General features: G+C 52.9%; 1 protein-coding gene across 5 annotated transcripts; it reads left to right on the forward strand.

The window, feature by feature from the left end:
• Positions 1–175: 175 nt before the first annotated feature.
• On the forward strand, positions 176–12,827 carry PHYHD1 (phytanoyl-CoA dioxygenase domain containing 1). Of its 5 annotated transcripts, none has more exons than XM_069476911.1 (11): positions 186–322; positions 3,156–3,314; positions 6,726–6,801; positions 6,944–6,991; positions 8,039–8,094; positions 8,180–8,242; positions 8,843–8,864; positions 10,819–10,947; positions 11,051–11,167; positions 12,178–12,304; positions 12,412–12,827. In XM_069476911.1, exons 1-11 carry the CDS (start codon positions 290–292, stop codon positions 12,455–12,457), a joined length of 876 nt encoding a protein of 291 aa, XP_069333012.1. In that variant the 5' UTR covers positions 186–289; the 3' UTR covers positions 12,458–12,827. The 5 variants fall into 5 exon arrangements, with proteins under 5 accessions (XP_069333015.1, XP_069333012.1, XP_069333016.1 ...); XM_069476915.1 differs by lacking the exon at positions 186–322 and adding an exon at positions 4,373–4,415 and having other exon boundaries at positions 3,186–3,314; XM_069476912.1 differs by lacking the exon at positions 186–322 and adding an exon at positions 4,373–4,415 and having other exon boundaries at positions 3,251–3,720.
• The last annotated feature ends 748 nt before the right edge of the window (positions 12,828–13,575 follow it).

The raw sequence follows: 13,575 nt of genomic DNA on the forward strand, positions 1-13,575 counted from the left end.
GAGGGAGTGGTTTAAAACCAGGAAGGAAGTGGGAGAAAACAAATCCTGGACTAGCAGGGGTAGGGAGTAGGAGGTAGGGGGTTAGGGCAGAGACAACGCCCTCCTGGGGGGTGGAGCTGGAGCTCAGCCTGGAGGTCTGGTCCGTTAGGGGAGGAGGGCTGGGTGTGGATTGGGTTTTCTCTGAGTAGGGAAGTGGTAAGTCCTCCCAGGCCCCCGCCAGGCTCCTCCCCCTGAACTTGGTCCTCCCCAGCCTTGGACACCCAGAGCCGCCTGTTGCTGCACTGTCCCCATGGCAGGCCTGAACCCCTCACAACTCCAGAAGGTAGGGGTCTGCAGGGTGGGCGCCGGGAGGGTCAGGTAAGAGTGGGGGGCCCTTGTGGACCTCCAGTAGTTCCGGGAACTCAACCCACCCCCTGCCGTTTTACAGAAGCCCAGAGTGTTGCTACCCAACCAGGTTCACTTGCCAGCTGCTCAAGAGGAAGCCGACGTGCTGAGACAGCAGGGTTGACAGCAGAGGAGGGTTTATCCTGCACGGTGCTAAGGGGGGAGAGGAGAAATGTCTCAAATCCGCCTCCTGGAGAATTTGGGAAACAGTTTTTATTTTATTTACATATTTATTGTTTTGATACAGAGTCTGGCTCTGTTGCCTGGGCTAGAGTGCCATTGGATCAGCCTAGCTCACAGCAACCTCAAGCTCCTGGGCTCAAGCAACCTTCTGCCTCAGCCTCCCGAGTAGCTGGGACTACAGGCATGCACCACCATGCCCGGCTAATTTTTTCTACATATTTTTAGTTGTCTGGCTAATTTCTTTCTATTTTTTAGTAGAGATGGGGTCTCGCTCTTGATCAGGCTGGTAAAGAGATGGGGTCTCACTCTTGATCAGGCTGGTCTCGAACTCCTGGCCTCGTGATCCTACTGCCTCAGCCTCCCAGAGTGCTAGGATTAGAGGCGTGAGCCACCGCACCCGGCCGGAAACAGGGTTTTTAAAGACAGTTTGGCGTAGGCAATTGTGTCTGCTAATTGGCTGGGTTTGGGGTGGAACCATAGGGGTGTAGAAATTGCCTTCTTTGCTTACCAGGTTCTTGGATGGGGGTCACAAGACCAGTTGAGTCAGTTCCTTCGTATGGGCCGCTGGTCTGGGTGGGTCAGCCATTCCACTAGAATTCAGGACTTGGAAGATAGCTCAGAAACTACCCCTTGTTTTCAAAAAGGTGATGTTATCCATGGAGAAAGCTAAGACCACCAGCTATGTGACTCCAGCATAGCAGACAGGGGGACAGTGGCTAGTTATTATTATTTATAGCTGGACCTGTTCCTTATTTTTAGCTAGGCCCTTACCACAGTTCTCACCTTGCACCCCTTTATCAATTCGTAAGGGCAGTTTCAAGAGGGCTGGGTTCCCAACCATCACCCCCAACTTCTGCACACACAGCCTGGGGAGTCCAGGTCACAGGACCCTGGGTGGGTGTCAGTGTGTGTGTGACCAAAACCAGAATAAAGCCTTGGAATCAGCCAGGCCCTGCCCAGGGCATGGGTGGTGGGGCAGGGAGGGGACAGGGAGGTCATCCTCCTGGGTCCCAGTTCCCCAAACAGGAAAGGCTGACACATGGGAATTAGAGCGACAGACTTGTAAAAAACCACCCATAAATTTCTGTGCTGAGACTGTTAATATTTTGGTGTACAGCCCTAGAATCTTTGTTCCAATGTCCATCATGCAAGCCACCACGCATCTGGTCTTGCCAAGTTTTCCAAATGAAGCTCTGCTGTTGTCCCTATTTGACAGTGTGAGTGTCCCAGAGAGAAACACACTGGGCCAAGTTCTCACAGTGCCCGGATACTTATGTGCATCTGACCTTTTTTCCTCTCACAGTATATGGGCATATGTCATTCCCATGTCAGTGAACGCTTTCCTGCCTACAACATGATTTTTATCACGTCGTGTTCCAGACAGATAAGCCATGCTTCGTTAAACTAGTCCCTTGTGCCGGGCATTTAGGTTGTTCCCAGTCTATTGCTGTCATTGAGCAAGGCTTGGTGGATGCCCTGCACGTACAGCTTTGCTCCCCTATTTCCTAATCTTAAGAGGGGACGTGCAGGCCGTGTGTTTACTGGATGGAGGGTATGCACGGTTTGCAAGGAGGTCATTTTTAGCTTAGCACTGACATGATTAAATTTCTAACATGCAGACAGAAGAGCCTGTGCTGGGTGCTCATGAATGTTCCAATATCTGGTGTGCAGAAGCCAGAACTGGACATCCCACCGTGGGGAAGGGGTGTCGGTAACTGGAAATAAGACACTTCATGGGTAGAAGCAAGGGGTGGCTTCCAAGGTCCCTGTTAAGGCTAAGACTTTACCATGCTCTGCAAGCAAACATGTAGGTATCCATTCTTCCCTTATCTTTGCAGTAGCCTCAGAAGGAGAGGACTAGAGGCCAATCAGAATAAGCCATTTGCTGTGACACCCCCCCCCCTTGCACTTAGGGTAAAGCCCAGCTCCCCACCTGGCCCAGCCCAGCCCTCGTGTTCCTCCCATGTTCAGGGGCTTCACCTACCCTGTCCCCTCTGTCTGGAATGCCCTTCCTCTTATCCTCGTGGTCTGCTCTTCAAATGTCACATCACTCCCTCAGAGCTGCTGCCCTGAGACCCTTCTCCTTCCCCCGGCTGGTTTACATCCGCCGGTCTTCCTTCAGTGCTCTCAGCCACCCTCTGCCTCCCTGTACGCACTGCGGTTTGTGATGGGACCTTTGCGTGTGCGAAGGTCAGTGTGATGCTGGTCCCCTTCACTAGACTGTAAGCTCCAGGACAGCAGGCATCGTGGCTGGCTTGCTCAGAGCCGTCCTTCCAGCTCCTGGAGCCGTGCAGTAGATGCTCGGTCAGTATTAGTTGAATAGATGCATGAGGTATTTCCCTGCGACCCAAGCCTACTGGAGGGGAAGGCTGGAGGCAGCCCCCCGCCCCGCCTTCTTCCTTCACTCAAGCAGCCAATATGGATTGCTGCTGACTGGGTGCCAGGCACCAGGCCTGGGCGGGGGGACAGAGCAGTCAATAAGAGCTTGATCTCACCTTCACACAGCTTGGGTTTGGGGGAGGGCTCAAATGTGGGTGATAAGGAGCATGTGAGGACAGGGGAAGCCTGAGTCTCAATCCTGCCTGCAGTTCCAGGAGGATGGATTCCTGGTGCTGGAAGGATTCCTGTCCGCAGACGAGTGTGTGGCCATGCAGCAGAGGATTGGCGAGATAGTGGCCAAGATGGATGTTCCTCTCCACTGTCGCACGGAGTTTTCCACCCAGGAAGAGGAACAGATTCGAGCCCAGGTAGGTGCCTGGGGCAGAGGGGGTTGGGATCTGGTCCATGATGAGGGGCTCAGTCCCAGGCCAGCGCAGCAGCCTGGTAAGGAGGACCCCAAGGCCCAGGGATGCGGGGGTGGCGGGGGGAGCACATCTTTCTTTGACTCCTCACTGTGAATTTACAATGTAGGGATTATCGTCCTATTGGACAGGTGGGGAAAATAAGGCTCAAATCTCTTGCCCCAAACCACACAGTAATTGACAGAGTCAGGATTTGAACCCAGATCTGTTTGATGCCAAGTCCCTGCTGTTCCCCACCCTGCTGTACTTCCTCAGTAGTTCTCCTGCCACAAAAGGCCTCTGTGTGGCAGCCACTGGGAAGGAGCGCGGTGCTTCCGAGGGGCCCACCTGTGCACTTGTCAGCCCCCACCAGGTTAGGAACTCTGGGTGCTTCCCCCAGTTACCTACTGGGTCACATAATAGGACACAATACAGTTTGAGATGGACAACTTGAGCCTGGGGCGGGAGGGAGGGAGGGTCTCCCGCACAGTTCTCTTAACCTTTCACAATCTGAGTTTAAGAACCCGTCTTCCCAGCCCCCGGCTGTGCCCTGGTCGGGAGCCGCAGGGGCTCGCTCACACTCATGCGGGGAGCGCCTGCCATCTGGTGGGCATGTTGGGAATTACAGCAGCCAGAAGCCTTGAACCCCGGGGAATGCGCAGAATGGGGTCTTGAGAAGGAAAAGGGGTGACAGAATGACATTTTCCGCCAAACAGCTGGTCTCATTTGCTGCATGCCTGCTTTCCAGGTGGGGAAAGCAGAGACGAGTCCTGCTGCCAAAGACAGCAGGTCACCCAAGTGTTCCAGGAGGGAGGAGGGCTGAATCTTGTGCCCTTCAAGCTGCCTTCAGAGACCAGCGTGTTGGGGGATAGGAGAACTGTGAGAACACAGTGTATATGTCTCAGTTTATAATACATGCAAAGAAAGTTCGGCACAGGGCCAGCACTCAGTAAAACCCTCGATATTCACTATTGACATTGTGGAAAAAAAGAATGGTGGGTGTCCTGTCTCTCTCTCCCTTCCAGGTTACCTCCACCCTTCATGGTCTTTGAGTTATTGTACAACTGTGTAAGTTATAGAAAACTGAAAATAATGCACAGGATACTTGTCCATAGAAATGGATATGGACTGGGTCTCAAGGAATGCAATTCCTGCCCTGTGGATAGAGCAGTTTGGAACTGATTTGTAAATCCATTCCATCATTCCTTATTGTCTATATATGTGTGGTTCTTGGAATTCTCCTTTGAACCAGTTGTAACATCTTCCTGGTTTTCCTCATGAATAAACGAGGTAAGTAAAATCTTGGACACATGTTTAGCATCATTATCTTTAATATTATTAACAACTATGCTCCCTGACTTGTTTCCCTCACCCTGATCCTGCTGCAGACTTGCTAAGAATGTTGAAAACTACGTTTAGTTTTCACTGGGAAGGGTTTTGAATGGGCAGAGCACGGACCAGAGGGAATGAGGGGCTGTGGCCACATGGGGATCCAGGTAGGGGGTCGGTGCCACTCGGTTCCAGTCACATGGCCACACAGAAAGGTCGGCACAGTCTGCATGTGTGAAATGGAAGGGTTGGATAATATCCTCGCTTCCCACCGGGGAGGGAGAGCCGTACGACAGCAGTTTGATTAAGCCACAAAGAGAAACATGAGGCATCTTCCTGGAGCATCGTTTTCATATGATGCTAAGAAATTTAAAACATGACTGTTAAGAAAACAGAAAAAGGCTGGGCGCAGTGGCTCACGCCTGTAATCCTAGCACTCTGGGAGGCCGAGGAGGGAGATCGCTTGAGGTCAGGAGTTCGAGACCAGCCTGAGCAAGAGCGAGACACTGTCTCTACTAAAAATAGAAAGAAATTATATGGACAGCTAAAAATATATATATAAAAAAATTAGCTGGGCATGGTGGCACATGCCTGTAGTCCCTGCTACTCGGGAGGCTGAAGCAGGAGGATCGCTTAAGCCCAGGAGTTTGAGGTTGCTGTGAGCTAGGCTGATGCCACGGCACTCTAGTCCAGGCAACAGAGGGAGACTCTGTCTCAAAAAAAAAAAAAAAAAAGAAAGAAAGAAAAGAAAAATAAAACAGAAAAAGATTAGTAATGGCTTATTTATTTGTTGAGCATTTAGCCATGCCCTTGCTGAGTGTTTTATATATAGCAGTAGTAGTAGTAAGAGTAGCAATAATAATAATGGCAAATACGTGGTACTTAGCATATTCCAAAGAGAGTTCTAGTGCTATATGTACCAACTTAGAACGCTTACACACCCTAGGAGATGGGTACCATTAATAGCATCTATATTTTATGAAGAAACTAAGTCCAGAGAGGTTCAGTAAAGTAGTCCTGGCCACACAGCCAGGCAGTGGCAGAGCTGGGATTTTTTTTTTTTTTTTTTTTTAAGTCCAGGAGTCTTCTATTTTTTACACTGCTTATGCCATGAAATCGTAGGGAACGGCTTCGAGCAGCTCGGGCTCCTTTCCATTGGTTCTCACAAAGTGTTCTCTGGGTGGAGCAGGTTGGAGCTTCAGTCGAACCCGGGTACCTTTCTCTTTGGCTTCCTTTTTCTGATCATTTTCCTTCACACGTTTCAGGAAGCTATCTCCGCTCTCACAGTGCTTAGTATGCTCAATACGACATTAATCCTCTTGGCAAGAATCTTGCCCTTAACTTGTTTGTTAACAACAATGCCAACAGCATGCTGGGTAACAGTGTAGACTCTTCCCATGTTGCCATGGTGACGTCTGTGGGGCATGCCCTTTTGAACAGTACCTATTCCTTGTATGTCTACAATATCACCTTTCTTGTAGATTCACATGTATGTGGCCAAAGGAACAACTCCATGTTCCCTAAAAGGCCTAGAGAGCAGGTATCAGTGCCTCTCCTCTTTCTCCGTGTTCGCCATTTTGGGGAATTACAGGAAGATGGCGGCTCCGGCCGAAAAGAAGCCAGAGCTGGGATTTAAACCCAAGTATTTGAGCTCCAGAGTCTGCACTCTCAGCTGCTGTAAGATTCAGCCTCTGGCTGAAGTCTCCAATAATTCAGGGAGGTCAGTTCTATTATTATTCCCCTTTTGCAGATGAGGAAATCGAGGCTTGGAGAGGTAAAACACGAGGCTCAAGGCCACCTGGGAACCAGCTCTGTTAGACTCTGGCGTCTGTGTTCTGAGTCACAATAAGAGGTTTCCAAGCAAAGCAGCTTTGGGCTGTGCTTCCAGGCACTTGGGGTGCTGGGTCACATGCCTCAGTGGACAAGTCTGAGAGCCTCCTTGGGGATCTGTGACCCCCACGGGGGTGGGAAGTCACCCTCCCCTCCTTGCCAGGCCCAGCTCTGTCCCCAGGGTGCTCTCTCAGTCCCTCCGATGGCCCCTTTCCACAGGGCAGCACGGACTATTTCTTGAGCAGTGGCGACAAGATTCGATTCTTCTTTGAGAAAGGTGTTTTTGACAAGAAAGGTTTGGAGCGGGGGCCCTAGAGCTGTGGGGGAGCTGTGGTGGGGGTGGGCTGGGAGGGGGCAGGGAGGGTGCTGAGGCCACCTCTCCGTGGGAGGCTGGACTCCAGGACTTCTTCTGCCTTTACCGGTTCTTTGTGCCACAGGAAATTTCCTGGTCCCTCCAGAGAAATCCGTCAACAAAATTGGCCACGGTAAGTAGAGGCCTGGGGGGGGCGCAAGAAAGAAAATGGGGAAACTGAGGCCTGAAGCATTTAGGAGCCTTAATCAAAGCCCATAGTAAGTTAGTCATTGGGCAAATGACATTTTTGGATCCAGGTTTCCCTCTGGCCTTGGGGCTTCTACACCTCATGATGCTGATCATATGACACTGCCACCACAGCACTGGGAAGAGGGGGTCCGCCTGAGCCCCCACAGATGGCGCAACCCAGGCCCTAGGCACGGGGGAGCTGTTGGGGCCAATCTTCTGCAGCCTCCTTCTGGGGCATCTGACATGCTCACATGCTCCCGTTCTGAGACCCCAAAACCAAGTACGGAAACCCTCACCTGTTTTTCAGGATCATACATTATAATTTGTTTTGTAGACTGCTTATTTTTAAACTTGACGTTATATCATGGTAGTGTTGTGAACAAATTGTGGCAAAATCCATATAACATAAAATTTACCATTGTAACCATTCTAAAGAATGTAATTCAGTGGCATTAAGTACACTGAACCCTCACTTTTTATAACAACAATAGTAATAGCAAATAATGATAACAAGCGACTGTCCCTGGCCGGGCCCTGGGCTACTGCTGCACAGTCCTCAGCCCATCGAGTCCTACAGCAGCCCTGGGCGGCATGGCTGTTCTTCTAATCCCCATTTGACAGAGGAGGAAACTGAGGCCGACAGGAGAGAAACAGGTAGCCGAGGTCACATACAGTAAGTGGTGGTACTGAGATTGCCACCAGCTGATAGGCCCCCGGAGCCCTTCGTCCTCTGAGCGTGGAGCAGAGTCAGGGCTGGTGTGAGCCTCCCAGATGGCCAGAGGTCAAGAATAAGGTCACAGGTGGCACAGGGCCTGGGTGGGATGAAGGCATCTGTGGGACCCCCTACCCGGTTATAGACCAGCATAAAGCTTAATGCACAGAAGATAGGTGAGAATGTCAAAGTGAGGCCTGAGTCTGGGTGCCCAGAACTAGATCTGGGAGGGACACCTGGAGCCCGAGACCGGCCCATCAGCGTGCCTCTGTCCCGCAGCACTGCACGCCTACGACCCTGTCTTCAGGAGCATCACACACTCTCCCAAGGTGCAGGTGAGCAGAGGTGGGGGTGAGGGCAGGAGGGTGGGCCCGGTGTGTGTGGGGGCAGGCTGGCAGTGTGATCTCCGCTCCTCTCCAGGCCTTGGCCAGAAGTCTGGGCCTCCAGATGCCTGTGGTGGTACAGAGCATGTACATCTTTAAGGTGAGCTCCCTGCCCTCCCCAGGCCTGTTTACCACATGTAAAATGGGCAGACTGCTCATTCCAAGCCCTTCCTCACAATGGACCAAAAGCTGCTGGAATCATTATTATGTCAGTGGGAGAACATAGAAAATTGGTCCCCTCTGGCTAAAGTACCTGGCACTTAGTTGGTGCTCAGTTAAAATTTGGTGGTAGGAGGGAAGGGAACCCCCAGGACTCCCACCTCCCTTCTTTGCCACCTCCTCCAAGAAGGCTTCCAGGTCCCCTAAGAGGGACTCCTCTCTGACTCTGGGGCTGAAAGTCTCAATTGCTGGCCTGTGTCCTGGCCTCCCCTTCTAGCCCTCACTCTGTTCTGCTCTGTGATCTTGTTAGACACATCTACGCTGTCTCCTGCACAGACTAGGAGCTCCCTGTCGGGCAGGGTGGTTTTTCTCTTTGCATCCCTCCTGGGCCTGGCACACAGTAGGTGCTCAGCAGCTGGTGTTGAATGAATCCTGGGAGGTGAACGCCTGTAGCCAGGGCAGCAGCATCCTGGGAGACCCAGAGCAAGCCCCGCTCCTCCCCATTGTCCTCCGCCCTCACCAGGCTTTTCCTCTCTTGCAGCAACCTCACCTTGGTGGCGAAGGTGAGCTGAGAGCAGGCTGTGGGGCCCGGCAGAGGCCGAGGGCAGGACATCGGGAATATCAGTGGTTGTCAGGTCTTTGAAAAGAGGGAAAGCACTTGCTGCAACGTCTGCAGGCAGGAGGCTGGGCCAGCGCAGAGGAGCCACCTTCCATTCCTTCCAAGAATAGGGGATTGGGAGGGAACCCTTGAGTTCTTGGCACTGTGGTTCCTGAACCTGACAGCAACCCCTAGCTGGTTAAAAATACAGATTCCTTCTAAGGTGAAGGATAAGCTGTAAAAATAAAAAAAATTAAAGAAAACAAGAAAAAAAATTAAAAAGAAAAATACAGATTCCTGGGCCCTGTTGCCTGAGATCCTAAGCCAGTAGGACTGCGTGGGCCTGAGGATCTGTTTTTTTTTTGTTTTGTTTTGTTTTGTTTTTTAGAGTCTTGCTCTGTTGCCCGGGCTAGAGTGCCATGGGGTCAGCCTAACTCACAGCAACCTCAAACTCCTGGGCTCAAGGGATCCTCCTGCCTCAGCCTCCCAAGTAGCTGGGACTACAGGCATGTGGCACCACGCCCGGCTAATTTTTCTATTTTTTTTTTTTTTAGTAGAGACAGGGTATCACTCTTGCTCAGGCTGGTCTCGAACTCCTGACCTTGAGCGATCCACCCGCCTCGGCCTCCCAGAGTGCTAGGATTACAGGCGTGAGCCACCGCGCCTGGCCAGGATCTGTATTTTAACAAGCTCCCTGGAGGACTATTTTAGCATAGAATTTGCTGATCTAGTTCCAGACCCTACCCAAGGCACAGATAACATTTGGGCGATTATCCACTTCTGCTCAAATACCTCTGGTGAGGAAGAGCTCAGCCCCTCACAGGCAGCCCTTTCCTTCCTGGCCCAGGCCCAAGTCTGCCTCCTCAGCCCAAGGGCAGGCCTGAAGGGAGGATCGTCCCTTTCCTGAGTCGCCTCTGCCTGAGTCTAGCTCCCTGAGTTCCTTCGGCCATTCCTTCCCCAAATGCTTTGAAGTCCCCACGATTAGGAAACCTCCATCTGGACACTGTCCTCATTGTCGAAGTCCCTCTTAAAGTGTGGCGTTCAGACGACACATAGTTACCCAGAAAGGAAGGAGGTGAGACTAGCACCCCCTTTACTTTGTTACGGCAGACTGAGTTCCTCTGTTCTCCATCCTGTGCCCTGGCATCACGTGAGGAGGTTTTTTAAAATGTGGACACTTGGTCATAGCATCCCTTGCTTCACACCCAACTTCCCAACCTTATGCCACTGGGTGAACCATCTGGTGGCTGGGGACTGCTTGTCCCTGGTTAAGAACAGTGGCTTGGCCAGACGTGGTGGCTCACACCTATAATCCCAGCATTTTGGGAGGCTGAGGTGGGAGGATCGCTTGAGGCCAGAAGTTTGAGACCAGCCTGGGCAACATGGCGAGACTTCGTCTCTACAAATAAATTAGCTGGGCATGGTGGCACACACCTGTAGTCCCAGCTATTCAGGAGGCTGAGGTGGGAGGATCGCTTGAGCCCAGGAGTTGGAGGCAGCAGTGAGCTATGATCGCACCACTGCACGGTAGCCTGGGTGACAGAGTGAGACCCTGTCTCAAAAGAACAAAAATAAAAACCAGTGGCTTTAGTTACCTGGCTGGAATTAGTAAACCAGAGCAGCTACTTTTTAGCAAGCAATTAAATGTTGGGCCCTGTACTAAGTACTTTTCATACATCCTCCAACAACCCACGAGGGAAGTTACTGTTGGGGTCACTTTACAGTTTAGGAAATTGAAGCTTTGAGGGGGGAAATCTCTTGCCTGGAGTTCCTGGGCTAGGAAGTGGTGAGATGCTAACTGATCAGGGAAGGCTGGCCCTGGAGGGCTTCGAGAGGACTGAGGAGTGGGAAATGAGGCCGAGGTGAGGTGGTACCAGGCAAAGGGGACAGCTCCTCACCCCCAGGCGGGCCTGCTGCAGTCACCCCTCACCAGGATGCCACCTTCCTGTACACGGAGCCGCTGGGCCGGGTGCTGGGCATATGGCTTGCGCTGGAGGACGCCACGCTGGAGAACGGCTGTCTCTGGTTCATCCCTGGCTCCCACACCAGTGAGGACCCCTGCCTCTCCCTGCCCACCCACACTCCCCCTTCCCTACCCCTCAGGGACAGGGACCCAGAGAAAAGGGAGTAAAGCTCCACGTTGGCCTGCAGGTGGCGTGTCCAGAAGGATGGTCCGGGCCCCTGCTGGCTCAGCGTCTGGCATCAGCTTCCTGGGGTCGGAGCCTGACCGGGATAACAGCCTCTTTGTGCCCACGCCTGTGCGCAGAGGTAGGCGGGATGCAGAGGGCAGGGAGGCAGGCGGCCGTGCGTGCCCATGGGTCTGCACTTGCTCCACCTCCCAGTGTCTCAGAGGCTTCCTCGGGGTCATCTGAGGGTGGTGAAGTCACAGAGAGAGAAGGCGCGAGCTGGACGGCACTGGGAAGTCCAGAAGCAGCGTGGGTATCAGCAAGTTCGCCCTGGTCAGACTAAAATCCACACTCTGCCCCTGACAGGCTGCTGCTTGGAGCAAATGGCTGACACTCTGAGCCTCAGTTTCCTTAATTATCAAGTGGGAAGTCAGTGAGATGATGTTTATAATATGTTTACATAAAATCCAGGTGGTTAGGCTGGGCACAGTGGCTCACACTTGTAATCCTAGCACTCTGGGAGGCCGAGGCGGGAGGATTGCTTGAGGTCAGGAGTTCGAGACCAGTCTGAGTGAGAGCAAGAACCTGTCTCTACTAAAAAAAAAAAAAAAAAAAAAAAAAGATAGAAAAAATTAGCTGGGCGTGGTGGTGCATGCCTATAGTCCCAGCTACTTGGGAGGCTGAGGCAAGAAGATCCTGTGAGCCCAGGAGTTTTGCTGTGAGCTAGGCTGACGCCATTGTACTCTAGACTGGGCAGCAAAGCGAGACTCTGTCTCAAAAAGAATCTACGTGGTGCATCACAAGTGCTCAACAAATGTCGGCTATCAGTCCCCCTCTTCCTCAAGGAAAAGGGAAAACTGAGGTCCGACTCAGTGTCACCAGCAAGGTCCCAGAGGACTGGCACGGTACAGAGGGGAGGCCCTTCCTAAGGCTGGCCAAGGCCACAGCACAGGGAACTTGATTCTGGGGAACCCACGTCTAAGCAGCACAGCCTCTGGCCCTGGAGCAGGCTGCAGATATCTGACTTTCCAGGGAAGGGAATGTGGACAGAGCGGGCCACAAACCACTTGGGGTAGGTGCACCCATGTCCCTTCCTGCCCCAGGAAGGGGGAATGTGGGGCTGGTGTCCTGACCTGCTCGTGTCCCCGCCAGGGGCCCTGGTCCTAATCCACGGAGAAGTGGTGCACAAGAGTGAGCAGAACCTCTCCGCCCGCTCGCGTCAGGCCTATACATTCCACCTCATGGACACCTCTGGCACTGTCTGGAGCCCAGAGAACTGGTAGGTGGCAGGGTGGGGGTGTGTGCCCCAGACGGTCCCCTGAAGAGACCCTGGAGCCTGGGAGCAGTGATCTGGCATCTCAAGGTCATCTCCTCTGTCCTTTGCAGGCTCCAGCCAACAGCTGAGCTGCCCTTCCCTCCACTGTACACCTAGAGGCCCTCGCAGGGCTGGGGCCCTGTCCCCTCCCTCATGGGCTCTGGCTGCAACACTAGCACCTTGTTTGGCCTCCCAGCTGCAATGGGGAAGTCGCGTCTCCCCGCCTAGGCTTTCCTCCTGCGGGTGTCTGTGCCCTCAGCCCTGCGGACAGCAGGCAAGAGGCAGAAGTGACGGGGCAGCAGCCTGGGCTGGATGGGAGGCTTCCCCAAGATTTTGTCTCTGCCTCCCGCTGCCCCAACACGACCTCCCCCTTGAGGCGGCCCTCAGCTGAGAAAGGGTTCTGGCTTCTTCTCACTTCTCTCCCCTCTCTGATGGAACTCTGATCATTATGGTGTAAGACATGGAATAAAAACGACTTCTGAATGCAGCTTCTCACTCAGGCCTTCTTCCCAAGCAGCCTTGCTCTCCAGAGGGAAGCCATGCTGAAAATCATCCCCGGTACCTCAGCCCTGCCTGGCATGGTTCCACGATTCTAGGAATGATTTAGGGGGCACCGGCTGTGGGCCCCACTCTGAGAGCTGTACACACTTCATCTTCTTGAACCCTCACATGGAGCACAGGGTGCTCTTACCATCTGCAGTTACCGCCAAGGAGTGGGTACAGGGCCTGCCCCAGTCACACAGCTGCTCGGCAGTTCAGCCCGGTGAGCCTGATCCAAAGCCCATGCTCCTAATGTCTACACTGCGGGTGCTCTCTACTTGGGGAGGGGAAAGAAGCCCAGGGCTAAGAATCCATAGTCTCAGGTTCTGGCCCTGTGACCAACTTGCTCCCTGGTCTCAGGCCCGGCCTTTCCTCTCACTGGGCCCGTTTCCCCACCTGTACAATAAAGGGGCCCCTGGAGCATGCTTTGCAGGCACCCAGACCTTCCCAAAAAACTACCAAATCCAATACTCACTTAGCTGGTGGCTGGCCTATAGGCTATAAACTGAGGGCTGCTGGCTGATCCCAGACTGCAGATGTGCTTTGTCTGGGCTTCAACACGTAAGAGGAAACTTTTTTTTTTTTTAATAGACAAGGTCCCCTCTGTCCCCCAGGGTGGAGTGCAGTGGCAAAATCATAGTACACTGCAGCCTCAAACTCCTGGGCCCAAGAGATCCTTCTGCCTCAGCTTCCTG

The sequence above is a fragment of the Eulemur rufifrons genome, chromosome 7 (assembly GCF_041146395.1).
Source record: "Eulemur rufifrons isolate Redbay chromosome 7, OSU_ERuf_1, whole genome shotgun sequence".
NCBI classification, from domain to species: Eukaryota; Metazoa; Chordata; class Mammalia; order Primates; family Lemuridae; genus Eulemur; species Eulemur rufifrons.

Coding starts and splice junctions, on each gene's coding strand:
- PHYHD1 (XM_069476911.1), top strand. CDS start 290: ATGGCAGGCCTGAACCCCTCACAACTCCAGAAG. Junction 8,243..8,842: donor AGAGCATGTACATCTTTAAG/GTGAGCTCCCTG, acceptor CCTCTCTTGCAG/CAACCTCACCTTGGTGGCGA. Junction 8,865..10,818: donor ACCTCACCTTGGTGGCGAAG/GTGAGCTGAGAG, acceptor GGCCTGCTGCAG/TCACCCCTCACCAGGATGCC.